We start from the raw sequence: 27,141 nt of genomic DNA on the forward strand, positions 1-27,141 counted from the left end.
AGTGTAGTAACTTTGTGTGTCCTCCGGGGGCAGTAGCTATACACCCATGGTCTGGGTCTCCCATGACGGAACTATAAGAAAAAGAATTTACGGTAAGTAAACAAAATTCTCTTTTTTTCGCTGTTGGGACAAGCGGCCTTTCTCCTTACACAGGTTAGTGGCTCTGTCGCCACAGACCAGGAGCTCTCTTCAGTGGTGGCTTCGGCCCCTCTCCCTGTCCCAGGGGCGCTCCTTCCTGGCCCCGTCCTGGGTGATTCTCACCACGGATGCCAGTCTATCCGGCTGGGGAGCGGTATGTCTCCACCACAGAGCGCAGGGCACTTGGACTCCGTCCGAGTCAGCCCTTTCAATCAATGTGGTGGAAACCAGAGCTGTGCTTCTAGCTCTCCTAGCTTTTCACCACCTGTTGGCGGGCAGGCACATTCGAGTCCAGTCAGACAACGCGACAGCGGTTGCCTACATCAATCACCAAGGCGGGACACACAGCCGCCTGGCAATGTTGGAAGTACAACGCATCCTTCAATGGGCGGAGAACTCCAAGTCCACCATATCCGCAGTCCACATCCCAGGCGTGGAAAACTGGGAGGCAGATTATCTCAGCCGTCTCACCGTGGACGGTGGCGAGTGGTCCCTGCACCCGGCAGTGTTTCAGTCAATCTGCCGCAAATGGGGCACTCCGGACGTGGACCTAATGGCATCTCGTCACAACAACAAAGTTCCTGTTTACGTGGCTCGCTCCCACGATCCTCAGGCATTTGCCGCGGACGCTCTGGTTCAAGACTGGTCCCAGTTTCGTCTGTCCTACGTGTTTCCCTCTCTAGCTCTCTTGCCCAGAGCCCTGCGCAAGATCAGAATGGAGGGCTGTCGAGTCATCCTTATTGCACCGGACTGGCCCAGGTGAGCTTGGTATCCAGACCTGCTCCATCTGTCCGTAGAGATGCCGTGGCATCTCCCGGACCGTCCAGACCTACTCTCGCAAGGTCCGTTTTTCCGCCCGAATTCTGCGGCTCTCAAATTGACGGCGTGGCTCTTGAGTCCTGGATTTTGACGGCTTCTGGTATTCCTCCTGAAGTCATCTCCACTATGACTCGGGCCCGTAAGTCTTCCTCCGCTAAGATCTATCACAGGACTTGGAAAATTTTCCTGTCCTGGTGTCGCTCTACCGACCATCCTCCTTGGCCATTCTCGTTGCCGACCCTTCTGTCTTTTCTACAGTCCGGTCTGCAGCTAGGACTGTCCCTCAACTCTCTCAATGGACAAGTCTCAGCTCTGTCAGTTCTGTTCCAGCGGCGTCTCGCTCGGCTGGCTCAGGTCCGCACCTTCATACAAGGCGCGTCTCACATCATTCCGCCTTATCGGCGGCCCTTGGATCCCTGGAACCTTAACTTGGTTCTCACGGTTTTGCAGTAACCCCCCTTTGAGCCTCTTAGGGAGGTCTCTTTGTATCGTCTTTCACAGAAAGTGGCCTTTCTGGTGGCCATAACTTCCCTCAGGAGAGTCTCTGACTTGGCTGCGCTCTCTTCGGAGTCACCTTTTTTAGTTTTCCATCAAGACAAGGTGGTTCTCCGTCCGACTCCGGACTTTCTTCCTAAGGTGGTCTCTCCTTTCCACCTTAACTAGGACATTACTTTACCTTCCTTTTGTCCGGTTCCTGTTCATCGCTTTGAAAAAGCGCTGCATACTCTGGATCTGGTGCGTGCTCTCCGGATCTATGTGTCTCGCACCGCTGCACTTAGGCGGTGCACTTCTCTTTTTGTGCTAACCACAGGTCGGCGCAAGGGCCTTTCTGCTTCTAAGCCGACCTTAGCCCGTTGGATTAGATCGACCATTTCGGACGCCTACCAGAGTACTTAGGTGCCTCCCCCGCCGGGGATCAAGGCACATTCGACCAGAGCTGTCGGTGCCTCTTGGGCTTTCAGGCATCAGGCTACGGCTCAGCAGGTCTGTCAGGCTGCCACTTGGACTAGCCTGCACACCTTTTCGAAGCACTACAAAGTGCATGCTCATGCTTCGGCAGATGCGAGCTTGGGCAGACGCATCCTTCAGGCGGCTGTCGCCCATTTGTGAAGTTAGGTTCTGCCTACTTCTCAGTTTTCTGTTTATTTCCCACCCAGGTACTGCTTTGGAACCTCCTATGGACTGGGTCTCCCAAAGGAACGATAAAGAAAAAGAGAATTTTGTTTACTTACCGTAAATTCTTTTTCTTATAGTTCCGTATTGGGAGACCCAGCACCCTCCCTGTTGCCTGTTGGCAATTTCTTGTTCCGCGTGTTATCACCGGCTGTTGTCGTGGACAGAGTCTCCGGTTGTTCCGGCTCTTGCTCTGTTCTACTTGTGGGTGGCTATTCTCCTTCAGCTTTTGCACTAAACTGGCTGGGTCTGCTCACCAGGGGGTGTATAAGCTCAGGGGGAGGAGCTACACTTTTAGGTGTAGTACTTTGTGTGTCCTCCGGAGGCAGAAGCTAAACACCCAAGGTCTGGGTTTCCCAATACGGAACTATAAGAAAAAGAATTTACGGTAAGTAAACAAAATTCTCTTTTTTCCGGATGCGGCAAAATTAGTTAAAGCGGTGGCCGGAGGCAACGTAGCTTGCAACGTTTTTTTTGTCCGGCAAAAAAAACGCATCTCGCCGCATCCGGCTGCTGCGGTGCATTTTTCAATGAATGCCTATGGACGCCAGATGCGGCGCGATGTGGAAAAAAACGCATCCGGCCGCCGCATGCGTTTTTTCCACTGCGTATGCTCAGTAGCGTGCCGCAACCGGAAAAAAACGGACCGGCCGCATGTAAAAACTTATGCAAAGGATGCGGTGTTTTCGCCGCATCCGTTGCATAGGTTTCACAGCCGGATTGAGCCGCACTGCTCAAACCGGATGTGTGAAAGTTGCCTGAGAGTGCTCACTTTTATGCGCACACATACGAGACTTGGCAGCGGTGTGTGTGTGTGTGTGTGTGTGTGTGTGTGTGTGTGTTTTTGTTTTTTTGTTTTTTTTTTTTTTTTTTTTTTCTCTCTTATACTGCTTGGTGCCTGCAGAAGGAGGAGCTGCCTTTTGTGGCGTTCCAGTTTCAGCAGTCAACACCTATGGTTAATGTGTCCCCCAGTGAAGGCTATGGGAAATGGTAAAGGAGGACACAAAAACCTACCAGGTTCTTATTTGCTCTCTTCTTATCAGCTCTAATTGCTTTTAGATATTATTCTAGTCATGGTTTTAAAGGGATGTTCCCCTTTCTTATCTAAATTAAAAATAAACAAAAATAAAAATATTATAATATATAAAATATGTAAAGTAAAAAAAACAATAAGTGTCATCTTTGCCCAGTGTGCAATACCCTCTCCTTAGACAGCAAAAAAAATAATAAATAAAAAAAATACTATAATATTATATATATATATATATATATATATATATATATATATATATATATATATATATATATATATATTATAAATTATAATATTTTTTTTATTATTATTTTTTTTGCTGTATGTTTAGTTCGATGTGAAAAGCAAAGTAAACATTACTTGCCCTCCTCGGGTCCAGCTTTGTGTTTTCTGCTGCCCCCAGTCTGTTTGGCAGCAGCAGTGCCGTCAAGTCGACAGCACTGCAATCAATCACTGAGCTCAGTAACTCTGTTGATGTAGATGGCAAGCCCGCTGACCTCAGTGATTTGGCTTCAGCACTGTTAACGTGACATTTGTAGAGGACGATCCCTTTAAGATCATTGTTGGTTGCTACTTGTTATAGAATTTTTATTCTCCTCTTTTTGGCATATAACTGAGTTGTGTAATGTCTAAAGAGAGGGTATTGCACACTGGGCAAAAATGACACTTATTTTTTTTTTTTTTTACTTTACCTCATGGCAGGCCATGGTCTTATGACCCCCTAATGTACTGTATTTTACGGCAAGCACAAAAGTCCAACTCTATCACTGAGAGAAGATTTCTGGCCCTGTATATGACGCCTGTTGTGTAATTGCATCTTCTGTGTTGCAGCTGCTGATGAAGAAGCATTTGAAGACAATTCTGAAGAATATATCAGGAGAGATCTGGAAGGATCTGGTAATGTGATCACATTTATCAGTATCTGATGATTTATTATTTGGTTGGAGGAACTTGTCATCCTTCATGCATGGCCATCTCTCCACTGACAACCTTGCAGGACTCTGCCCTGTACCCAAGACAGATGCTTATCTATCTCTAGATATGGTTTGTGGCCTGTCCTATCGATATTTCTTTACCCCGGAGCATGGTTTTCACCTTAATGACCAGACCAGTTTTAGCAATTCTGACCAGTGTCCCTTTCACAGGTTATAACTCTGGAACGCTTCAACAGATCCCAGTGATTCTAATAAATAACAGTTTTCCACTTGTCTAGTTTACATCAGCATAATTTTTTGGGGAAAGTAAGTAAGTTTTTTGGAAGTAAGCAGGGTTAAAGGTTTTATCAGCAATTTCTTATTTTTCCAACAAAATTTACAAAATCGTTTTTTAGGGACCACATCACATTTGAAATGACTTTGAGAGGCCTAAGGTGACAGCAAATACCCAAAAGTGACACAATTCTAAAAATTGCACCCCTCCAAGTGCTCAATACCATATCCAAGTAGTTTATTAACTTTTTAGGTGCTTCACAGGAACTAAAGCAAAATGGAACGAAAAAATGAAAATGTTAATTTCAACGTTTTTACAATTTCTTGTGCAATTTCTTCTGCGTACACCGATATTCCACATGTGGTAGAAATCTACTGTTTGGGTGCATGGAAGGGAAGGAGCGCCATTTGAATTTTTCAATACAAAATTAGCTGAAATTGCTACCGAACGCCATGTTGCATTTGTAGAGCTCCTAATGTTCCTAAACAGTAGAGCTCCCCCACAAGTGACCCCATTTTGGAAACTAGACACCTCAAGGAATTTATCTAGATGTTTGGTGCTTCACAGAATTTTGTAACGTTTTTTTTTTTTTTTTTAATTCGTTTATTAAGTAACAAACAAACCAGGTACAGAATAAGGACGTATATAATGCATGTTTGCAAAACTGTAAGCGAAAAAGAGAATTCAAGTACCTGTGGTGCATATACACCTTAACATGACACAGAGAACAAAGCGAAAAACATAACAAAAGTATCACAGTGACCGTTTCTGCCATAGGTGCCAACCAAGAAGCATTCAACATTTAGTATGAGACCATAATATACTTTAGTATAAGAGCAAACGAGCAACTCAGAAAATGAGCACTTTTAAACGGGTAACGTCAAAGGAAAGGAATTCTGCATCTCCCAAACCTTTATATTTCTCTGGGCAACCCCTATTATGATATACTGTCCGTTCATAGGGGAGCATTGCATTTACTAGCGCCACCCATGCACGTACCATCGGCAGGGAAACTGCACATCAATCGCAGGGCAATAAGTTTCCTGACCATAAAAAGGGACTCCCAGAGAAAGATTTTGTGGTGATGAAACAAAGTTCCCTTGTCAAAGACTCCAAACATAGAGAGGTATAGGGAAGGAGGCCAGTGAGGATGGAAAAGAAACCACCTCACGCCAAAAGGTGGCAATTACCGGGCAGCCCCAGTTCATATGACAAAGTCTGCGTCTGTTACTTTAACCCCAAATTTTTCCCTTTCACAAGGGTAACAGGAGAAAACAGACTACACAATTTTTGTTATGCAATTTCTCCTTAATACCCCATCTAACTACTTTGAAGCACAGTAGAAAGTGAAGAAGGGAAGGAGCGCCATATTTGAGTTCAGATTTAGTTGAAATGGTGCTGATCGAAGCATTCCAGGGGTTAAACTGTCAGGAGCGGCGCGGGCACTGCTCCTGGCGATGACAGCCAGGTCTCCGCTACAAGATAAGCTGTAGACATGGCGGCGATCACAGGAATACAGCGCCTGAACCCCCGTGATCGCCATGGCGTACTGGGTATGTCATGTGTCGTGAACTATGTCATGTGTCGGTAAGGGGTTAAAGAAGTTATCCACTGCTTAAACATTGATGACCTATCTATTACGTCATCAATGTCTAATACCTGGCACCTACACCGAACAGCTGTTCTCTATACCAGCAGCCAGAAATGCTCAGTTCCGAAGCTGCTCCTTCAATTGATAGCGGCCGCTGCCAGGTGCTGCACATCCGCCTCCTATTCAAATCAATAGGAGGCAGATGTGCAGTACCCAGCTGTAGCCGCTATCAGAATACTAGTCAGCTTCTACACCCGCCAGCACCGACAACAGCTTATCGGTGGGGGTGAGGGTTGTCTGACCCCAGCCGATCAGACATTGATGATTTTGAAGGATAGGCCATAATGTAACAGTAGTGGATAACATCTTTAAGGGTCTGCCATTGAAATTTAATCATATTGAAATGATTCTCCATGTTTGTAGTGCATGTCATTAATATTAATAAACACATTAAAGGGGTCCTCTTCCCTTGGAGACCATATACCTATGTTGTATTTGTAACGTGGCGTGGGGTGGTAGTCGTGGGCGATGTGATTGTCTGCCGCACCCCGGCACGCTACACGAAGATGGAGGTTCTGGCTGTGTATGTGGTGTTGCACTCCGGAGGCGATACGCCTTTGCAGGCTACACGTTGCTGATGCTTTTTGGCCGGCCAGGACCAGATGGTGCACAGTCCATTGAGGGAGACCACACATTCATCCAAAACTTAGTTTTACTGAACAGTTGATGACTGATAACTGCATACACATGGAAGCAGGCACATTACTTTTTGGACATGTTAAACACAAGGAGTAACTTAAGACATAGTCTTGCAGCATGTTCCATCTTAAATGTTCTTATCCTTTCCCATAATCCTGAGCCATCACCCAGCCTGACCTGATATCCAAGTTCTCTAAAGTCACTGTCTTTACTGTGGTTTCATGTCATATCCTCCCTTAGGCATTGTGCCAATATGGCCAGACCAGGCTATTAGCCTTCTGATGCTTCTGGTTCTGCTTCCCAGTGCTCTCTATTCGCTGGTTCCATCTTCCTTTCAGGCTCGTCTCTTCTTGAGCTATAAGCTATTAAGGGATGTACTGCTCGGCATCTTCCTTAGGGATAAGTCTATCTAGTTCACTCACTTGCTCAGTGGATAAGGATCTAGCTCCAGTCACTATCTGCTTTGCAGGTGGCTCTTTTCTCTTATTATATTCTCACTTCTGTGATTCTTGGTTTCCTTCCCTTTCACAGATCACCCATACTATGCGGCTCTGCTGCTCCTCACATCTGAGGTCTGTTCCTGTCAGACTGGGCCCTAACTGATGTTACCACACAAACCGTTTCTTCAGCGCTCTATTGGGAGACCCAGACGATTGGGGTATAGCTACTGCCCTCCGGAGGCCACACAAAGCACTACACTAAAAAGTGCAAGGCCCCTCCCCCTCTGGCTATACCCCCCCATGGTATCACGGGTTCTCCAGTTTTAGCTTTGTGTGCGAAGGAGGTCAGACATCCACGCATAGCTCCACAGATTTTAGTCAGCAGTAGCTGCTGACTATTTCGGATGGAAGAAAAGAGGACACATATAGTGTCCCCAGCATGCTCCCTTCTCACCCCTGGATGGTGTTGTAAGGTTGAGGTACCTATTGCTGGTACGGAGGCTGGAGCCCACATGCTGCTTTCCTTCCACATCCCCCTGAGGGGCTCTGAGGAAGTGGGATCCTGCCGGCCTCAAAGCTCTGACGCCGGGCTCCATCCACAGACCCATTTGAACCTGCTGGATACGGAGCTGGAGTACCGTTCAGGGACATGGCCCTGCACCATTACAGGTACTCTGTGTCCCCGTACACACAGGCACAGCACACTCCAGACTTGCTGGGTGTGCTAGTGCGCCGGGGACAGTAATGGGTTACAGTCACTGCAGCTTTGCTGAGTGACTTTGTGTTTTGGGAACTACCGCGCCGGACGCTCCGGGAGCGGCGGCGCGGCTGGGACTTGTAGTTCGCCGGGGACTGGGCGCCGACCGCGCTTTTACGGCGGCGGCGCTTATAAATCCAGTCCCCGGCTTCTGCGGCCTAGTGCCGCTTCGTTCCCGCCCCCTCCCTGTCACTCAGGGAAGGGGACAGGCGCTGAGCAATCAGCAGCGCCGAGGGCTGGAGCCTTTTTACATGCTCCAGCCCTCTCACTGCACACTGTGGGACGCCGGATTCCCGCTCTGCCTTGGGGGCACGCCCACGGCCCGCCCCTACTCACACGAGCTGGGGAAGAAGCCGGCAGCCATTACTGCAGAGCTCGGGGCACCAAGGCAGGACAGTGGCGATCATACACCCGCTTATAGGCGGGCGGTAAGAGGCACAATAGTGCTGACCACGATTTAACTGCAGTGTATACATGTGTTGTTTTTAACTACATAGGTCGCTAGATGCCCGCTGGGGAGCGACACATCAGCAGCAGGAAAGCAGGTGTGCTAAGGCACAGGCTTTCTAGGCTGCTTGTATTGCACGACTGAGGTGTTCATTTGTGTTTATGCTGATATGCTATACACTGCACTGTACAGTCGCTAGTATTAGCTATATTCTCCTGGAATGGCTAGACTACAGCAGCAGAAAACCAAGGGTGCTGGGGCACAGGTTTTTTTCTATGCTGCTTGTATTGCATGGGCTGCAGTGTGCATTTGTACTTGTGCTTGTATGCTATACATTGCACTGTATGGTCACTCTTCTGGGCTATATTCCCCTAGATGACCAGTCTACAGCAGCAGAAGAGCAGAGGTGCCAGGGCACAGGCTTCTATGCTGCTTGGATTGCATGTGCTGCAGTGTTCATTTGTACTTGTGCTTGTATGCTATACATTGCACTGTAGGGTCACTCTTCTGGGCTATATTCCCCTAGATGACTAGTATACAGCAGCAGAAGAGCAGGGGTGCCAGGGCACAGGCTTCTATGCTGCTTGTATTGCTTGTGCTGCAGTGGTCATTTGTACTTTATGCCTGTATGCTATACATTGCAATGTACGGCCACCAATCTTGGCTATATACTTCTAGATGGCTAGTCGGCAGCGACAAAAAAGCAACACAGATTTCAGTGCTGTTTTTACTACATGGGATGCTGTTCATGACACCGTCCCATTGTGTGCATGCTCCCCTGTAGCACGTCGTTTGCCGGGGTCTCTAGCACTTCGTCTGCCGGGGTCTCTACTAGTTGTGGCCAAAGAAACCTCCTGTCAACCCTGTCCATGGACAGGGACGGAGTAGTCATAATATAGAGACTTGCACCCATGGGCAATCTACTTGAACAAAAGGCAGCTCTTCAGGGCTTTGATACTGACATCGCTCTCAATCCGGATACACCGGGTGGTAACGCCATACGGAATGATCCTATACCGTCCATCAATGGAAGGTTGGATCTTTCTCCCTCAGCTCCCCCAGTGGAGATAGGAGACGAACAGGAGAAGTTCCTTTTCAGTGTCTCACGCAGATATTGAGTATTTTTCTGGCCACGCTGACTTCAGAGAAGCAGTCCAGGAACACCACGCTTACCAGATAAGCGTCTTCTCCAAACGTTTTTAGGATACACGTTATCCCTTTTTTCCCCTAACGTGGTCAGCGCTGGACCCAGGGTCCAAAGGTGGATTCTCCAATCTCCAGGCTTGCATATAGAGCAGAAGCCGCCTTTCGAGCCTCTGAAGGAAGTTTCCTTTTCTCGCCTGTCACAGAAGGTGGCGTTTCTCGTTGCGATCACATCGCTTCGGCGAGTGTCTGAGCTGGCAGCTCTGTCATCCAAGGCTCCCTTCCTGGTGTTTCACCAGGACAAGGTAGTGCTGCGCATCATTCCGGAGTTTCTCCCTAAGGTAGTATCCTCGTTTCATCTTAATCAGGATATCTCCTTACCGTCCTTTTGCACTCATCCGGTTCACCGGTATGAGAATGATTTACGTTTGCTAGATCTGGTGAGAGCACTCAGAATCTACATTTCACGCACGGCGCCCGTACGCCGTTCCGATGCCCTTGTCGCTGGTACGCGCAAGAGGTTGCAGGCTTCTAAAGCCACCCTGGCTCGATGGATCAAAGAACCAATTCTGGAAGCCTACCGTTTTGCAGGGCTTCCGGTTCTTTCAGGGCTGAAAGCCCATTCAACCAGAGCCGTGAGTGCGTCCTGGGCGCTACGACACCAGGCTTCGGCTCAACAGGTGTGCCAGGCAGCTACCTGGTCGAGTCTGCACACTTTCACCAAACATTATCAGGTGCATACCTATGCTTCGGCGGATGCCAGCTTAGGTAGAAGAGTCCTGCAGGCGGCAGTGACATCCCCGTAGGGGAGGGCTGTTTTGCAGCTCTAACATGAGGTATCTCTTTACCCACCCAGGGACAGCTTTTGGACGTCCCAATCGTCTGGGTCTCCCAATAGAGCGCTGAAGAAGAAGGGAATTTTGTTACTTACCGTAAATTCCTTTTCTTCTAGCTCTTATTGGGAGACCCAGCACCCGCCCTGTTGTCCTTCGGGATTTCTTGGTTGTTTGCGGGTACACATGTTGTTCATGTTGAACGGTTTTTTCAGTTCTCCGACGTTATTCGGAGTTAATTTGTTTAAACCAGTTATTGGCTTCCTCCTTCTTGCTTTGGCACTAAAACTGGAGAACCCGTGATACCACGGGGGGGTATAGCCAGAGGGGGAGGGGCCTTGCACTTTTTAGTGTAGTGCTTTGTGTGGCCTCCGGAGGGCAGTAGCTATACCCCAATCGTCTGGGTCTCCCAATAAGAGCTAGAAGAAAAGGAATTTACGGTAAGTAACAAAATTCCCTTCTTCTCTCCCTCAACACTAGCTCCTCCCCTATAGGCTAATCCCAACTGTCACCTGTCTGTTGCCGGGCAGATTTAACCTTTCACCTCCTTATCTATAACACTTATAGTACCTTACTAAGCATCTACATACCATTACACCTTATACCCATACACATACATTACATCATCAGTACTGCAACACCTCTACACTGTAACATTCTCAACTCTGCTACATCTTATACATGACACTACCTTACACTATACATTACTACATAACATTACTTTATATCTCGTGTGTGTATATAATATACACATTTGGTGTCTTCAGAGGTAGGAACTTGACCACCATCTTACACACTTTTTTTTTTTTTCTTTTTTATTACTGGATACCAAATGAGTTAACTGAGAATCTGTCAGTCAGCGCCCTGGTGGGGGAGCTTCTAACTCTTTATCTATTTTCTTTTATCGGTCCTTTGGGAGACCCAGACCATGGGTGTTTAGCTTCTGCCTCCGGAGGACACACAAAGTACTACACTTAAAAGTGTAGCTCCTCTCTCTGAGCTTATACACCCTCTGGTAGCCAGTCCTAGCCAGTTTATCGCTTTGTGTTCAGGAGGCCATACATCCACACATGCATTCTCATCTGATTTGTTTGACTTTTGGAAAGAGTTTGAAGAAAAGCGGGTCCATGTCTGGACTCCCGGCATGTCCCTTCTCACCCCACTGTGTCGGCGGTGTTGTTAAGGTTGATTTACAAGGCTGAAGCCTTACATGCCGCGCTCCTTCACCATCCCTTCTGGGCTCTGGCTTGAAGTGGGAGCCAGCACGGTCTCCATGCCTGGCAGGAGTCCGGTCTCCGTCCACAGCCCCTTGAGGATTCTGTTGGACCGGAGCACTCATCCCCAGGGACATGGCCCTGCGTCTCGGCAGCTAAGTACCTGAGACGTTTATGTTGGGGGTCCCGGTTCTTTATTGTAAGGGGAGAGTATGCTGTATGTGATTGTTTTTAACTTTTCCAGCGGGTTCTCCAGCTTTTGCCTGAGAACCGCGCCGATGGTGCCTGCTTGTCGGCCTCGCCGCTTAAATTTAGGCCCCGGCTTCGCCGGAGGCCTAGTTTCATTTTCCTGCCCTCGCATGTCACTCATGCAGAGGGACAGGTTCGGCTCCTCCCGGCGGCCGTTCTACACAGGGGAGGGACACTCCCCACTGCTGGGGCGTCCCTCCTTCCCTGCAGGTCTCTATAGCCCTCCAGTTCCCACTCTTTTATAGGAACGCCCCTAGTCCCGCCCCCTCTCTTCGCTCCGGCGGCCATTTCTCAGGCAGAGTTCACTCTGCTCTGGAACATCCTGCATTCTGCATCTCTGCTGAGGTGCTGCGCACTGGGGGACCGGGCTTCGGGATCTGGAGGGCACACAACACCACGCTCAGCGGTCTGGTAAGCCACAGCCGGTCTCCGGTTGTGGACCTCTGTATATTCTCCCTGGGGTTCATTCTCTGCAAAGCCCCCCACTCCAGCAGCATGTCTCACACAAGGAGCAAGGCTCCAAAGCTTTATTCTGCATGCACTGCATGTAAGCTCCTGCTGCCTGAGCCGAGCATTTATCCACACTGTGATGGTTGCTCTAACTTGGTGCCACAGCCTGGAGTCTCACCCCCAGTGGTCTCTCAGGCTGCTGCTGCACCTGTGACTGAACCCCCGGCCTGGGTAGAGTCCTTTTCTAGGTCCCTATCCCAGTCATTTGCTGAGTCCATGGGACTTTTGTCCAGGACTTTGAATATGCATCAGCCCCCCTCACAGGGTGCCTCTAATACTCTTGACAGAGGACTCTTATCCTCTGACCACGGTCCATCAGAGCTCACGGAGGATTCATCATCTGATCCCAGACCCCGTCCTTCTAAGAGAAGGCGCAGGGTTTCCTCCCCCTCCCCATCCCACGGCTCTGTCTCAAGAGCTGACTCTCAAGATGAGGAGGATGCCCTCACTGGGGGCTCGGAGGCTATGTATCCCATCGATTTCTCTGAGGGTGACTCAGATCTTAGTGATTTGATTGCTTCTATTAATTCTGTGCTGGATCTCAATCCGCCAGTGTCAGAGGAGCAACTCTCTTTGGCAGAAAAACATCAGTTTACCTTGCCTAAGAGAGTGAAAAGTGTGTTCTTTAACCACTCCAGTTTTCAGACCGCTGTGACCAAACCCAGGGCCTGCCCTGACAAACGCTTTCCAAAGCGTGGTTCTGATGACCGGTTTCCATTTCCACCTGAGGTGGTCAAGGAGTGGTCTCACTCCCCAAAGGTAGACCCTCCGGTGTCTAGGCTATCACTAAGGCAGCTTCCTCATGACTCTCGGCCCGCTCCAGCCATGTCCTTAGTCGGTGGCAGGCTCTCCCACTTTGGCGACGCTTGGTTAAAGCAGGTCTCCGATCAGTGGGTGAGAGACAGCATATCTCACGGCTACAGGATAGAATTCTCTTCCAGCCCTCCAAACAGATTTTTTCTCTCAACTCCCCCCTGCTCCAAGGCCGCCGCCTTCTCGCAGGCCGTGGCGTCCTTGCAGGCAAACGGAGTGATTGTCCCAGTTCCCGCTCAGGAACGGTTCAGAGGTTTTTACTCAAATCTCTTCCTAGTTCCAAAAAAGGACGGTACCTTCCGGCCCATCCTGGATCTCAAGCTTCTCAACAAGCATGTCCGGGTGCGGCATTTTCGCATGGAGTCTCTGCGATCAGTCATTGCCTCTATGACCCAAGGGGAGTTCCTGGCGTCCATCGACATCAGAGATGCCTATCTACATGTGCCAATCGCAGTGTCACATCAGCGTTGGTTACGTTTTGCAATAGGAGAGGATCATTTCCAATTCGTGGCTCTCCCTTTCGGGCTAGCCACGGCCCCTCGGGTATTCACCAAGGTCATGGCGGCAGTGATTGCGGTCCTGCACCTCCAGGGGTTAGCAGTGCTTCCTTATCTGGACGACCTTCTGGTCAAGGGTCCATCCAGCGCAGACTGTCAGCGGAGTGTTTCGCTCACTCTCGCCACCCTAGCCCAATTCGGGTGGATTGTCAATCTTCCCAAATCCACTCTGACTCCGACCCAGAGTCTCACGTACCTAGGGATGCAGTTCGAGACTTTGCCGGCACTTGTGAAGTTGCCCTTAATCAAACAGCAGTCTCTCCGGCTAGCGGTGCGCTCTCTCCTGAGACCCCGCCGTTATTCCCTCAGGCGCCTGATGCAGGTGCTGGGTCAAATGGTGGCTTCCATGGAGGCGGTTCCCTTTGCCCAGTTCCATCTGCGTCCTCTGCAGCTGGACATTCTCCGCTGTTAGGACAAGCGGCCTTCCTCCTTACAGAGGTTAGTGGCTCTGTCGCCACGGACCAGGAGCTCTCTTCAGTGGTGGCTTCGACCCCTTTCCCTGTCCCAAGGGCGCTCCTTCCTGGCTTCGTCCTGGGTGATTCTCGCCACGGATGCCAGCCTATCCGGCTGGGGAGCGGTACATCTCCACCACAGAGCTCAGGGCACTTGGACTCCGTCCGAGTCAGCCCTTTCAATCAATGTGCTGGAAACCAGAGCTGTGCTTCTAGCTCTCCTAGCCTTTTACCACCTGTTGGCGGGCAGGCACATTCGAGTCCAGTCAGACAACGCGACAGCGGTTGCCTACATCAATCACCAAGGCGGGACACGCAGCCGCCTGGCAATGTTGGAGGTCCAACGCATTCTTCAATGGGCGGAGGACTCCAAGTCCACCATATCCGCAGTCCACATCCCTGGCGTAGAAAACTGGGAGGCAGATTATCTCAGCCGTCAATCCGTGGACGGTGGCGAGTGGTCCCTGCACCCGGCAGTTTTTCAGTCAATCTGCCGCAAGTGGGGCACTCCGGACGTGGACCTAATGGCATCCCGTCACAACAACAAGGTTCCGGTTTACGTGGCTCGCTCCCACGATCCTCAGGCCTTCGCCGCGGACGCTCTGGTTCAAGACTGGTCCCAGTTTCGTCTGTCCTACGTGTTTCCCCCTCTAGCTCTCTTGCCCAGAGTCCTGCGCAAGATCAGAATGGAGGGCCGTCGAGTCATCCTCATTGCACCGGACTTTCCCAGGCGAGCTTGGTATCCGGACCTGCTCCAACTGTCCGTGGAGATGCCGTGGCATCTTCCGGACCGTCCAGACCTGCTCTCGCAAGGTCCGTTTTTCCGCCCGAATTCTGCGGCACTCAAATTGACGGCGTGGCTCTTGAGTCCTGGATTTTGACGGCTTCTGGTATTCCTCCTGAAGTCATCTCCACTATGACTCGGGCCCGTAAGTCTTCCTCCGTCAAGATCTGTCACAGGACTTGGAAAATTTTCCTGTCCTGGTGTCGCTCTTCCGGCCATTCTCCATGGCCATTCTCGTTTCCGACCCTTCTGTCTTTTTTACAGTTCGGTCTGCAGCTAGGACTGTCCCTCAACTCTCTCAAGGGACAAGTCTCAGCTCTATCAGTGCTGTTCCAGCGGCGTCTCGCCCGGCTGGCTCAGATCCGCACCTTCATGCAAGGTGCGTCTCACATCATTCCGCCTTATCGGCGGCCCTTGGATCCCTGGGACCTTAACTTGGTCCTCACGGTATTGCAGAAACCCCTCTTTGAGCCTCTTAGGGAGGTTTCTTTGTATCGTCTTTCTCAAAAGGTGGCCTTTCTAGTTGCCATAACTTCTCTCAGGAGAGTCTCTGATTTGGCTGCGCTCTCCTCGGAGTCACCTTTTTTGGTTTTTCACCAAGACAAGGTAGTTCTCCGTCCGACCCCGGACTTTCTTCCTAAGGTGGTCTCTCCCTTCCGCCTTAACCAGGATATTTCCTTGCCTTCCTTCTGTCCGGCCCCTGTTCATCGCTTTGAGAAAGCGCTGCATACTCTGGATCTGGTGCGTGCTCTCCGGATTTATGTGTCTCGCACCGCTGCGCTTAGGCGGTGCATCTCTCTTTTTGTGCTAACCACAGGGCGGCGCAAGGGTCTCTCTGCTTCTAAGCCGACCTTGGCCCGTTGGATTAGATCGACCATTTCGGACGCCTACCAGAGTACTCAGGTGCCTCCCCCGCCGGGGATCAAAGCACACTCGACCAGAACTGTCGGTGCCTCTTGGGCTTTTAGGCACCAGGCTACGGCTCAACAAGTCTGTCAGACTGCCACTTGGACTAGCCTGCATACCTTTTCGAAGCACTACCAAGTGCATGCTCGTGCTTCGGCAGATGCGAGCTTGGGCAGACGCATCCTTCAGGCGGCTGTCGCCCACTTGTGAAGTTAGGCTCCTCCTACTTCTTAGTTTTTTCGGTTTATTCCCACCCAGGGACAGCTTTGGAACGTCCCATGGTCTGGGTCTCCCAAAGGAACGATAAAGAAAAAGAGAATTTTGTTACTTACCGTAAATTCTTTTTCTTATAGTTCCATATTGGGAGACCCAGCTCCCTCCCTGTTGCCTGTTGGCAATTTTCTTGTTCCGTGTGTTATCACCGGCTGTTGTCGTGGACAGAGTCTCCGGTTGTTCTGGTTCTTACTCGGTTCTACTTGTGGATGGCTATTCTCCTTCAGCTTTTGCACTAAACTGGCTAGGACTGGCTACCAGGGGGTGTATAAGCTCAGGGGGAGGAGCTACACTTTTAAGTGTAGTACTTTGTGTGTCCTCCGGAGGCAGAAGCTAAACACCCATGGTCTGGGTCTCCCAATACGGAACTATAAGAAAAAGAATTTACGGTAAGTAACAAAATTCTCTTTTTTTTATATCTTCCTGGGCTCCTCAGCTACTTTACAACCACAGACCATATTAAAGTTGAATATGTTGGGTAATGCAGCAATTAAATGCCAAATGAAGTCTTTCAAATGTGTGCTGTTGTGACGTGCAGCATGTTGCGATGCACTTTAGGCAGACGCTCCTTGATTTAGCTTTGGAGAGGAGTCTGGATATTTTCCACTAACTAGTTTTTAATTTTTTATCTTTCACCAGATATTGATACCAGACGCCGTGCTGCTTGTGATCTTGTCCGTGGTTTGTGCAAGTTTTTTGAGGGTCCGGTCACCAATATCTTCTCGTGTTACGTCAGTTCCATGCTCCAGGAATACGCCAAAAACCCAACTGTCAACTGGAAGCACAAAGACGCTGCCATCTACTTAGTGACGTCGCTGGCATCCAAGGCGCAAACACAGAAGGTCTGATTGAGCCTTGATTCCAGTAAAGGCTCTTTCAAATGTCCGTGATCATCAGTCCATTCTTGGATCGCAATGCAAAGACTGATTGCTCATCTCCCTAACTGAGCGTGACAGCCTCATAGATATATATGCAGCTGTCATACTCTGGTCAGGACACACACTCGCCTGTCTGGTCATTGTGATCCAAAATCGGACAGTTGATTACGGACGTCTGAAAGAGCCCTTACTGTGTGTAGCACTACTGTCAAAGCATGTGGGTCCCTGATATCAGGGACTTGGTGCACACAGTCTATTTTTCTAGATATCGGAGAACTTGTCTATAGTACATATATTTAACCTCAGTCACATAGTAGGTTAGGCGCCATAATTGCAGACCTGGCCGTACTTTCCAATGCATCACTCTGGTCTAGCAAAAGGTGCACTCATGGATATAGGTGGTGACTGGTCTATATTTCTCTTGGCAGCACGGTATAACACAAGCTAATGAACTGGTCAACTTAACAGAATTCTTCATCAATCACATCCTTCCTGATCTCAAGTCTGCAAACAGTGAGTAATACGGGGCAGAACATGTGAGCATAAACAACGCAGTAACTAAGAGCGATTACAATGGATTGTGTATTCTTTTAGCAGATGTTATGTCTGTTATTAATTCTGAAGTTGTTAACCCATTTGTGACCACATAATGAAAATTTGCTTATGGAGTGGTTGTTGTGAATGTCATCCAAGTGGGTGATGGTTTGGAGCTCCCTCTGGTGGTCAGGACTGGATATGAAGCTGACTGTGACTTAACAGGTGTGGGAGTTTGGGAAGCCCAAATGCAGATCAGCCTGGGCTATATAGTAGAGCAGTGTCTGCTGGCTGGGGCCGATAATACATGTTTTTCCTCAGTCTCTGAATTGGCTTGGAGTTTGCCCTTCCATTTATCCTGTGCCTGTACCATTCCAGATAAGTTGCAAGTTCTTTGCTTTATTGCCTGATCCACACCTAAGGGTGGTTGTGTTTCTTTTCATTTTGCTTAAAGTCTGTTTTCTTGCAGGAGAGGAATTGTCTTTCTGTTTTGATGAGCACGGGGGTTCCCCCTCTGCAGGCCCCACTGCAAGAAAAGGGAGATTCTACCTGTTCTATTTTATTATTTGCACTTTTGTATTTCTTGTGGGGTTTTTTTTTTTTTTTTTTTTGGTATTTTGTTTCTCCCAGTATTTCCAAGAGTACCTGATATAGTGGTGGAGAGTCCGTGTGGTCTCAGTATTTTTTATCAGGAGAATGCTATTTTTTGCTGGCCGCAATCAGTTTTCTTTCCTGTCCTGTTCTATCTAGGAAGTTGGGCCTCGCCTTTGCTAATCTATATTTCCTGTTTATTGTGTTTTTTTACATCACCGTTGGCTTTATATATTGGGGGCTTGCTATTCCTTTAGGGACTACTACTAGGCAAGATAGGTTTCTTCATTTCTATCTGTGAGGTGCAGTAAGTTTCTCCGGCTGTGACGAGGCGTCTAGGTGTGTTTTAGGAACGCTCCACGGCTACTTCTAGTGTGGTCTGACAGATGGGGGATTGCGGTCAGTGTTTTTCTGCTGATGAGATTTTTGTGATCGTCCACGGTGACCAGATCATAACAGGTGTTCTACAACTGTCAGCGATAAGAGCTTACTCTGATCACTGCTTTCTAACCATTTAAAGGATGCTGTCAATCGCTTGCACTGAGATTTAACCAATGCGATCTTGTGGTCCTGATATGCTCACTTAGCAGCCTGTGGCCTTCTGAAGGGGCCCCCAGTCGCTGCCATCCTTGTTCTTTCATGAAGCCTTGCCACATGCTGTGTTTCATAGATTATTTCCACTGAAATAAGCAATCGGAGTTTCACAGATTCAATTTCTCTAAAGGGTACAAGAAATAAGCCCATAAATGTTTTAAAAAAATATTAAAAGAATAAAAAATAAAGGTTAAATCATCCCCTCCTTTTACCAATTCACAAATTTGGTATTCCTATTGAAATATAACACTGTTATAAACAAGCTCTGGAATTACTGTTCAGTCTCCTCACATCCGACCAAAAACTGCATTGAAAAGAGATCAAAGTGTGTACCCAAACATGGCATCAAAATGTCGGATTGCCTCAGGAAAAACGAGCCTCACCCAGCTCCATCAATGGAAGAATTAAACTTCCAAAAGTGGAAATAAAAACTAGACAAGTTTGTGGGTGCTGTACTGAGGAGCCTGTGGGAGGTGTAACCGGGGTGTATGTTACCCATGTGGATCTTTTGTCTATTCTCATATTGGATTTACTTTTTCCAGTTAATGAATATCCTGTGCTGAAAGCCGATGGAATAAAGTACATCATGTTCTTCAGGAGTCAGGTAACTTGGTGGCGCTGCTACCACTATGACATGACAGCTCCATTAATACAGAAAACTGTAAATGGTTGTAAATACAGAGTGCAGCGTAATTTGTGACTTTCCACCAGAGAAATGGCGTAACGCTATTCTAAGCCCCTAATAGATGTGTATATTCTCAGATTTGTATTCCTGGCGTGTAATGAACAGATGTCCAGCCTCCTGACGCTCTCATGTCTTCTGTACTTTGCAGGTTCCTAAGGATCAGCTTCTGGTGGCTATACCTCTGCTGATCGCTCACCTGCAGGCAGAGAGTATCGTTGTGCACACATACGCAGCTCATTCCCTGGAGCGATTTTTCACCATGCGAGGAGGTGCTGCCAACGCTACCCTGTAAGCTCCTGTTGGTCGTTTCTTGTCTACCCTGTCCATTAGGGCGCTTTTCCATCTGCAATTAAATAATCTCTGCGATACTCGCCCAGAAAGTGGGGGGAGTGTCATGCGTATGGTCTGCGTTTTTTTTCTCACCTAGCATTCGTATGACATGCGAGTGCCAATGCGAGTCTGTAGATTTTTCATACCAAGGATCCGTGTGACATACGTATGCCATCCATTTTGCGAAATTTTTCTCGCTCCCATAGGGTTGCATTGGGGTGCGAGAGCCTCGCTAACAATCGCAGCATGCTGCGATATCACTGAGGGCGATTAATATGGAGAAAAAACGCTCAGGATGGCATGGTCACATAAATTAACACTGGTGCGAGTGCTATCCGATTTAGTATCGGATTGCACTCGCATAAGAAAATCGCAGATGGAAAAGCGCCCATAGTCGCAGAGTGTTCATCGATGTGTGGTGTTGGCCAGTTTTGTGTTAAGTCTGTCTGCAATTACATGTCTGACCTTTTTTTTTCTGGGTTAGAAGTGTGAGGGTAGCCTGGGCTATAGGTTGTTTGTTCAAATGTAATAAGATTATCTGTGTGTGCAAATAATCCATGTATAGATGTCATCGCATAAACATCTGTGCCTTTATAACAATTACAATAGTTTTGCTTTATAACATAGTTTATAGTTCCACGTTATATGTTCAAGAAAGGGTTAACCAAAGAGAATGAAACTAATGGATAAATGTACAAACAATGAACAGGGACGGTATTCATAAGGATGAGTGAAAGTCTTATTGGTGGTTTCACACAAAGAAGGAATGTGTTATCTGTGGGGTGAGATGTGTGTTCCTATGTTCCTACGCACCTCCCCAAACCTCCCTATACGGCTTCGATGGATGAGAAAAGACAGATTTTGATACTTTGTACTTGTCTGCTGCCAGATTTGTCCAAAGGGGGCAGAAGGGTCTGGCACTAGCATTTTCCTTTCTTCCCAGTGGAAATAAAACCATCATGGTTATTACTTGCTGCGGAAGTCTTTTGGGTGTCAAATGTGGGGTCTTCTGTGCTATAGATTAGATACCTTGTAATGAGGGAGTGTAATGTGCCTGCCATGTGCTTTCTCTGTCCCCAGCATCTCTGCGGCTGACATGTTACCTTACACAGAACAACTTCTGTCCAATCTGTTCAAAGCTCTGTCATTACCAGTCTCCTCCGAGAACGAATACATCATGAAAGGTAAGTGGTGAGCGAGCGCTGGTTAAAAAGCACATGTGAGCTCAGTACCTGCGGCCCTGTGTGCTGATTTGGAGCCCTTCTATCACGGCTGCCATCTCTTGTCATTGGTGGCCATCTCAGCCGACCTGCTGTGCACTAATCAATGCCATACTCGCTCTTATTGCCTTTTGCTTTTCTTAGACTATTCACAGAGAGGCCTTTATGTTTTTCAGACTTGCTCAGGTAGTTCTGCCATACAGTAATGTAATAAGGGTGCAGCCTGCCACGCCACCAAAAGTTTTTTGGTTTTTTTCCCCAGATTACATCTTAGCTTTTGGGTCTGCGTACAGTTTTTTGGAGGCGGTCATAAATGATTGGTTTTCTAGCGGAGGCCACTTTACGAAACGCTCCTTTGGGGAGTTTTTCTTTTTCTGAGGCGATTTGGAAAAGTCTCGAGTCATTTTTATTTATTTATTTTTTTTGCAGCATATTGCGTGTACAGTGCATGGTTTAGAGTGTTTTTGACATAAGCCTCTTCAAAGAAGTGACTTACTGAAGGACAAGGAAAACACTCAACCAGCAAAGTTGTTTTACCATAGAAATAAATAGGAAGAGTCTTGCAAGCATTTCTTGAGCAATGTTTTAGAACCGCCTCCAAAAACCTCTGTACGTACCCTTAATGATATTACACCGGTAAAAACGCCTCCTTGGAGACAGTGTGGTAGCAGATTGCATGTGGCATCCGCTTCATTCTTACATTTGCTTTTCTGCCAGCGATCATGAGAAGCTTCTCCCTGCTGCAGGAGGCCATCATCCCGTACATCCCCTCTGTCATCCCACAGCTGACACAGAAGCTGCTGGCTGTCAGTAAGGTGAGTGGCCCTGCATGGCACTGCTCATGCAAATCACAGACCTGCTCATGCTCTGTACTTAACTTTTTTTTTTTTTTGTTTCACGTTTTATAGAACCCCAGCAAGCCACATTTTAACCATTACCTATTTGAGTCCATTTGCCTCTCAGTAAGGATCACATGCAGGGCCAATCCGGCTACCGTTTCCAGCTTCGAAGATGCACTATTTATGGTTTTTACAGAGATACTCCGAAACGATGTGCAAGGTAAGTAATGAAGAAGGACTCTAGAAAATGGATGAATTTATGAACGGACATTATATGTGAGGGTGTTAAAGGCATTCCGTGACAAGTTAAAGGGGTTGTTTGGGCAAAATTGATAAATCTTAACGTTTGCTTGGTAAATTTAAAAACAACAAATGAAGCTATACTGTCCTACCGGAAACCAGGTCCAGCCACTCTGTGGTCTGCGTTTGCATCGGCAGGACGTAGTCACTGTTCAAAACGGCAGCAGGACCACTGCTTTCTATGATTGGCTGCTATCGTCACATGTCTAACGCAATGTGGCATAACAGGTGATACGAAAGACACCTGACCACAGCAGCCAACTGCCGGTCATGGTGGTCCAGCAGCTGTACTGAAGCCCTTGTAATCGAAGACTGCATAGTGGCCTGCACTGGATCCTGATAACTGCCAGTAGTCTGTCTTTGTTTGTGTTGTGTTTTTTTTTATATATATATTAACGAAGAAAGTAGTACAATTTTAATTGTGTCCCGACAACCCCTTCAACTAAACTTGCAAATCATAGGGAGGCGTGAAGACCAATAAAATCAGCCATAGTCAGGTTGTCTAACCCCTTTGGATCTAGGAAAGGCTACCTTGCTTTCCATTCTTGGGTCATCTGACCATTGTGCCCTATGATTGGCTGCAGCAGTCAGGTTACTTGCGATGGCAAGTTCTGTTAATATGTTGGGTTTTTCTTTTTCGCTCCTAATTGGGAGACCCAGACAGTGGTGTATAGCTACTGCCCTCTGGAGGCCGCACAAAGAACTACACTTAAAAGTGTAAGGCCCCTCCCCCTCTGGCTATACACCCTCCCGTAGGAGTACAGATTCCTCAGTTTTAGCTTTGTGCGCAAGGAGGTCAGACACGCACGCATAGCTCCATTGTTTTTAGTCAGCAGCAGCTGCTGACTATGTCGGATGGAAGAAAAGAGGGCCCATACAGGGCTCCCAGCATGCTCCCTTCTCACCCCACTGTATGTCGGAGGTGTTTGTAAGGTTGAGGTACCCATTGCGGGTACGGCGGCAGGAGCCCACATGCTGATTCCTTCCCCATCCCTTTTTACAGGGCTCTGGGTGAAGTGGGATTTACTGGTCTCCAGGCACTGAGACCGTGCTCCATCTACAGCCCCTGGAGAAGATGCTGGATGGAGCGGAGTACATCAGGGACATGGCCCTGCTTCCTCAAGGTACTCTGTGTCCCCGTGCAGGCGCTCACACCGCAGCATGCTGGGTGTTGTAGTGCGCCGGGGGACAGCAGCGCTACGGCGCTTGTGCCATGGCCTCATTCAGCTTCGCTGAAGCAGGCACACTTATAGGAATCGGTCGCGCCGGCCGCTGGGACTGCGGCGCGGCTGGCACTTGTGGTGCGCCGGGGACTTCAGCGCGGCCCGCGCTTTTACGGCGGCCGCGCTGATAACTCGAGTCCCCGGCTTTTGCGGCCTGCTTCCGTTCGTTCCCGCCCCCGGACCTGCCAGTCAGGAGAGGGGCGGGACGCTGGCCACGTCTAGGAATCGGTCACGCCGGCCGCTGGGACTGCGGCGCGGCTGGCACTTGTGGTGCGCCGGGGACTTCAGCGCGGCCCGCGCTTTTACGGCGGCCGCGCTGATAACTCGAGTCCCCGGCTTTTGCGGCCTGCTTCCGTTCGTTCCCGCCCCCAGACCTGCCAGTCAGGAGAGGGGCGGGACGCTGGCCAGTGCATCAGCGCCGAGGGCTGGAGTCGTTTTTACATACTCCAGCCCTCACAATCGGCACAGAGGGGACACTGTTTCCCGCACTTTTGTTTGGGAACTCCCACGGACCGCCCCTCTCCACAGACGCCGGCAGCCATTCCTGCTGACACGCTGCGCTGCAGAGGGGAGCCGGGGAGACCCAGACAAGGAATTCTGCAGAGCGGGCGGTAAGCAGCCCTCAGGGCTCACCCCCTCTTGTGCCAGTAGTATTCTTAGTATTTTGTTTCTACAAATACTTTGTATTGCATAGCGCTGGTCGCCCTTTGGCTATAGACTCTCTCACATTGCAGAGAGCCAGCAGCATGTCGCCCGTAAAACGCAAGGGTGCCAAGGCGCAGACATTATATGCTTCCTGCACCGCATGTGGGACTTTTCTACCGGCAGGCTCCACGGACCCCCATTGTGTGCAGTGCTCGGCCCCTGCGGCGCTTGCACAGTCGGGACCTCTGCTGGACGTGACCCAGGGTGTACCACCTGTGAATGCTGTCCAGGTGACAGGAACTGAGTTTGCAGCTTTTGCTGACAGAATGTCTCTCACTATGTCACAAATTCTTGACACATTGCGAGCTAGGCCTGTACTTCAGGCCACGGACACTGTGCAATCATTGCCCCCTGGTCCCCCTCAGCTCCAAGCTCCGGGACGGGCATATACACCTCAGGGTGAAGACTCTGACATGGACGATGGCCCCGGGCAGCCTAAGCGGGCTCGCTATGACGGGCCTTCACATTCATCTCAATGGTCAGGATCCCAGCGAGATGAATCTATGGGTGATGAGGCGGACGTAACTGATCAGGATTCTGATCCTGGGACCGCTCTCAATCTAGATACACCAGATGGTGACGCCATAGTTAATGATCTTATATTTAACATCAATAAGATGTTAAATATTTCCCCACCAGCTCCTCTTGTGGAGGAGTCAGCTTCGCAGCACGAGAGAATCCATTTCAGATACCCTAAGCGTACTTTAAGCACTTTTCTGGACCACGCTGACTTTAGAGACGCAATCCAGAAACCCCACGCTTATCCTGAAAGGCGTTTTCCTAAACGGCTTAAAGATACACGCTATCCTTTTCCCCCTGAGGTGGTCAAGGGTTGGACCCAGTGTCCAAAAGTGGATCCTCCAATTTCCAGGCTTGCAGCTAGATCCTTGGTTGCAGTTGAAGATGGAGCGGCACTTAAAGATGCCACTGACAGGCAGATGGAGCTCTGGCTGAAATCCATCTATGAAGCGATTGGAGCGTCATTAGCGCCTTCTTTTGCAGCCGTATGGGCACTCCAAGCTATCTCAGCCGGGCTTGCGCGAGTTGACTCCGTCACACGTGCATTTGCCCCGCAGGTAGCACCATTGACCTCGCAAATGGCGGCATTCGCGTCGTACGCGATTAATGCTGTTCTTGACGCTACAAGCCGCACGGCAGTGGCGTCAGCCAACTCCGTTGTTTTGCGTAGGGCCCTGTGGTTGAGACATTGGAAAGCAGATTCTCATTCCAAGAAGTGCTTAACCAATTTGCCTTTTTCTCGTGACCGATTGTTTGGAGAGCGTTTGGATGAAATCATCAAACACTCCAAGGGTAAGGACTCATCCTTACCGCAACACAGACAAAACAGACCCCAACAGAGGAAGGGTCAGTCTGGTTATCGGTCCTTTCGAGGACCGGGCAGGTCCCAATTCGCCTCGTCAAAAAAGACTCAAAAAGACCAGAGACGCTCAGATTCTTGGAGGTCTCAGTCACGCCCAAAAAGGACAGCCGGAGGAACCGTTGCCAAGACGGCGTCCTCCTGACTTGCGGTCTCCGATTCCCACACCCGCGGTCGGTGGGAGGCTTTCCCACTTTGGCGACATCTGGCTGTCACACGTCAAAGACCGTTGGGTGAGGGATATTCTGTCTCACGGGTACAGGATAGAGTTCAGTTCTCGTCCGCCAACTCGTTTCTTCAGAACTTCTCCACCACCAGACCGAGCCGATGCTCTGTTCCAGGCGGTGGCCGCTCTAAAGGCGGAAGGAGTGGTGACCTCCGTCCCTCTTCAGGAACAAGGTCACGGTTTTTACTCCAATCTGTTTGTGGTCCCAAAAAAGGACGGATCGTATCGGCCCGTCCTGGATCTAAAGTTGCTCAACAGATACGTAAAAGTCAGGAGGTTCCGGATGGAATCCCTACGCTCCGTCATAGCCTCAATGTCTCAAGGAGATTTTCTAGCATCAATAGATATCAAAGATGCGTATCTCCACGTGCCGATCGCACCAGAGCATCAGCGTTTCCTACGCTTCGTCATACACGACGAACACCTGCAGTTCGTAGCGTTACCTTTCGGTCTGGCAACAGCCCCCCGGGTCTTCACCAAAGTCATGGCAGCAGTAGTAGCTGTTCTGCACTCGCAGGGTCACTCGGTCATCCCGTATCTAGACGACCTGCTTATAAAGGCACCCTCTCAAGAGGCATGCCAACACAGTCTGAAGGTGGCACTAGACACTCTCCAGAGTTTCGGGTGGATTATCAACTTTCCAAAGTCTCATCTAACCCCGACCCAATCTCTGACTTATCTTGGCATGGAGTTTCATACTCTCTCAGCGATAGTGAAGCTTCCACTGGACAAGCAGTGCTCGCTACGGACTGGAGTGCAATCTCTCCTTCAGAGCCAGTCGCACTCACTGAGGCGCCTCATGCATTTCCTAGGAAAGATGGTAGCAGCAATGGAGGCAGTCCCGTTCGCGCAGTTTCATCTGCGCCCTCTACAATGGGACATTCTACGCCAATGGGACGGGAAATCGACGTCCCTCGACAGGACTGTCTCCCTCTCTCAGACTGCCAAGGACTCTCTGCGTTGGTGGCTTCTCCCCACCTCATTGTCACAGGGAAAGTCGTTCCTTCCCCCGTCCTGGGCAGTGGTCACGACGGATGCGAGCCTATCAGGGTGGGGAGCGGTGTATCTCCACCACAGGGCTCAGGGGATGTGGACTCTGGAAGAGTCCACCCTGCAGATCAATGTTCTGGAAATCAGAGCAATCTATCTTGCCCTGCGAGCCTTCCAACAATGGCTGGAAGGCAAGCAGATTCGGATTCAGTCGGACAATTCCACGGCGGTGGCGTACATCAACCACCAAGGGGGAACACGCAGTCGCCAAGCTTTTCAAGAAGTCCAACGGATTTTGACGTGGGTGGAAAGCAGAGCGTCCACCATATCCGCAGTTCACATCCCAGGCGTGGAAAACTGGGAAGCAGACTTTCTCAGTCGCCAGGGCATGGACGCAGGAGAATGGTCCCTTCACCCGGACGTGTTTCAGCAGATCTGTTGCCGCTGGGGGACGCCGGACGTCGATCTGATGGCGTCACGGCACAACAACAAGGTCCCAGTTTTCATGGCACGGTCTCACGATCACCGAGCACTGGCGGCAGACGCCTTGGTTCAGGATTGGTCGCAATTCCGACTCCCCTATGTGTTCCCACCTCTAGCATTGTTA

At 49.3% G+C, this 27,141-nt stretch overlaps 1 protein-coding gene across 2 annotated transcripts in view; it reads left to right on the forward strand.

The window, feature by feature from the left end:
- The window catches only part of CSE1L (chromosome segregation 1 like), a 154,823-nt gene that overhangs the window by 69,609 nt on the left and 58,073 nt on the right, over positions 1–27,141 (forward strand). For both annotated transcript variants that reach the window (XM_075350646.1, XM_075350645.1), the window contains exons 12-19: positions 3,995–4,060; positions 16,681–16,883; positions 17,348–17,432; positions 19,181–19,242; positions 19,472–19,611; positions 20,734–20,837; positions 21,591–21,688; positions 21,782–21,932. In XM_075350646.1, coding sequence (XP_075206761.1) covers positions 3,995–4,060; positions 16,681–16,883; positions 17,348–17,432; positions 19,181–19,242; positions 19,472–19,611; positions 20,734–20,837; positions 21,591–21,688; positions 21,782–21,932 — 909 coding nt within the window. The remainder of the gene's footprint in view (positions 1–3,994; positions 4,061–16,680; positions 16,884–17,347; positions 17,433–19,180; positions 19,243–19,471; positions 19,612–20,733; positions 20,838–21,590; positions 21,689–21,781; positions 21,933–27,141) is intronic.

The sequence above is a fragment of the Anomaloglossus baeobatrachus genome, chromosome 5 (genome assembly GCF_048569485.1).
Source record: "Anomaloglossus baeobatrachus isolate aAnoBae1 chromosome 5, aAnoBae1.hap1, whole genome shotgun sequence".
Taxonomy (NCBI): Eukaryota; Metazoa; Chordata; class Amphibia; order Anura; family Aromobatidae; genus Anomaloglossus; species Anomaloglossus baeobatrachus.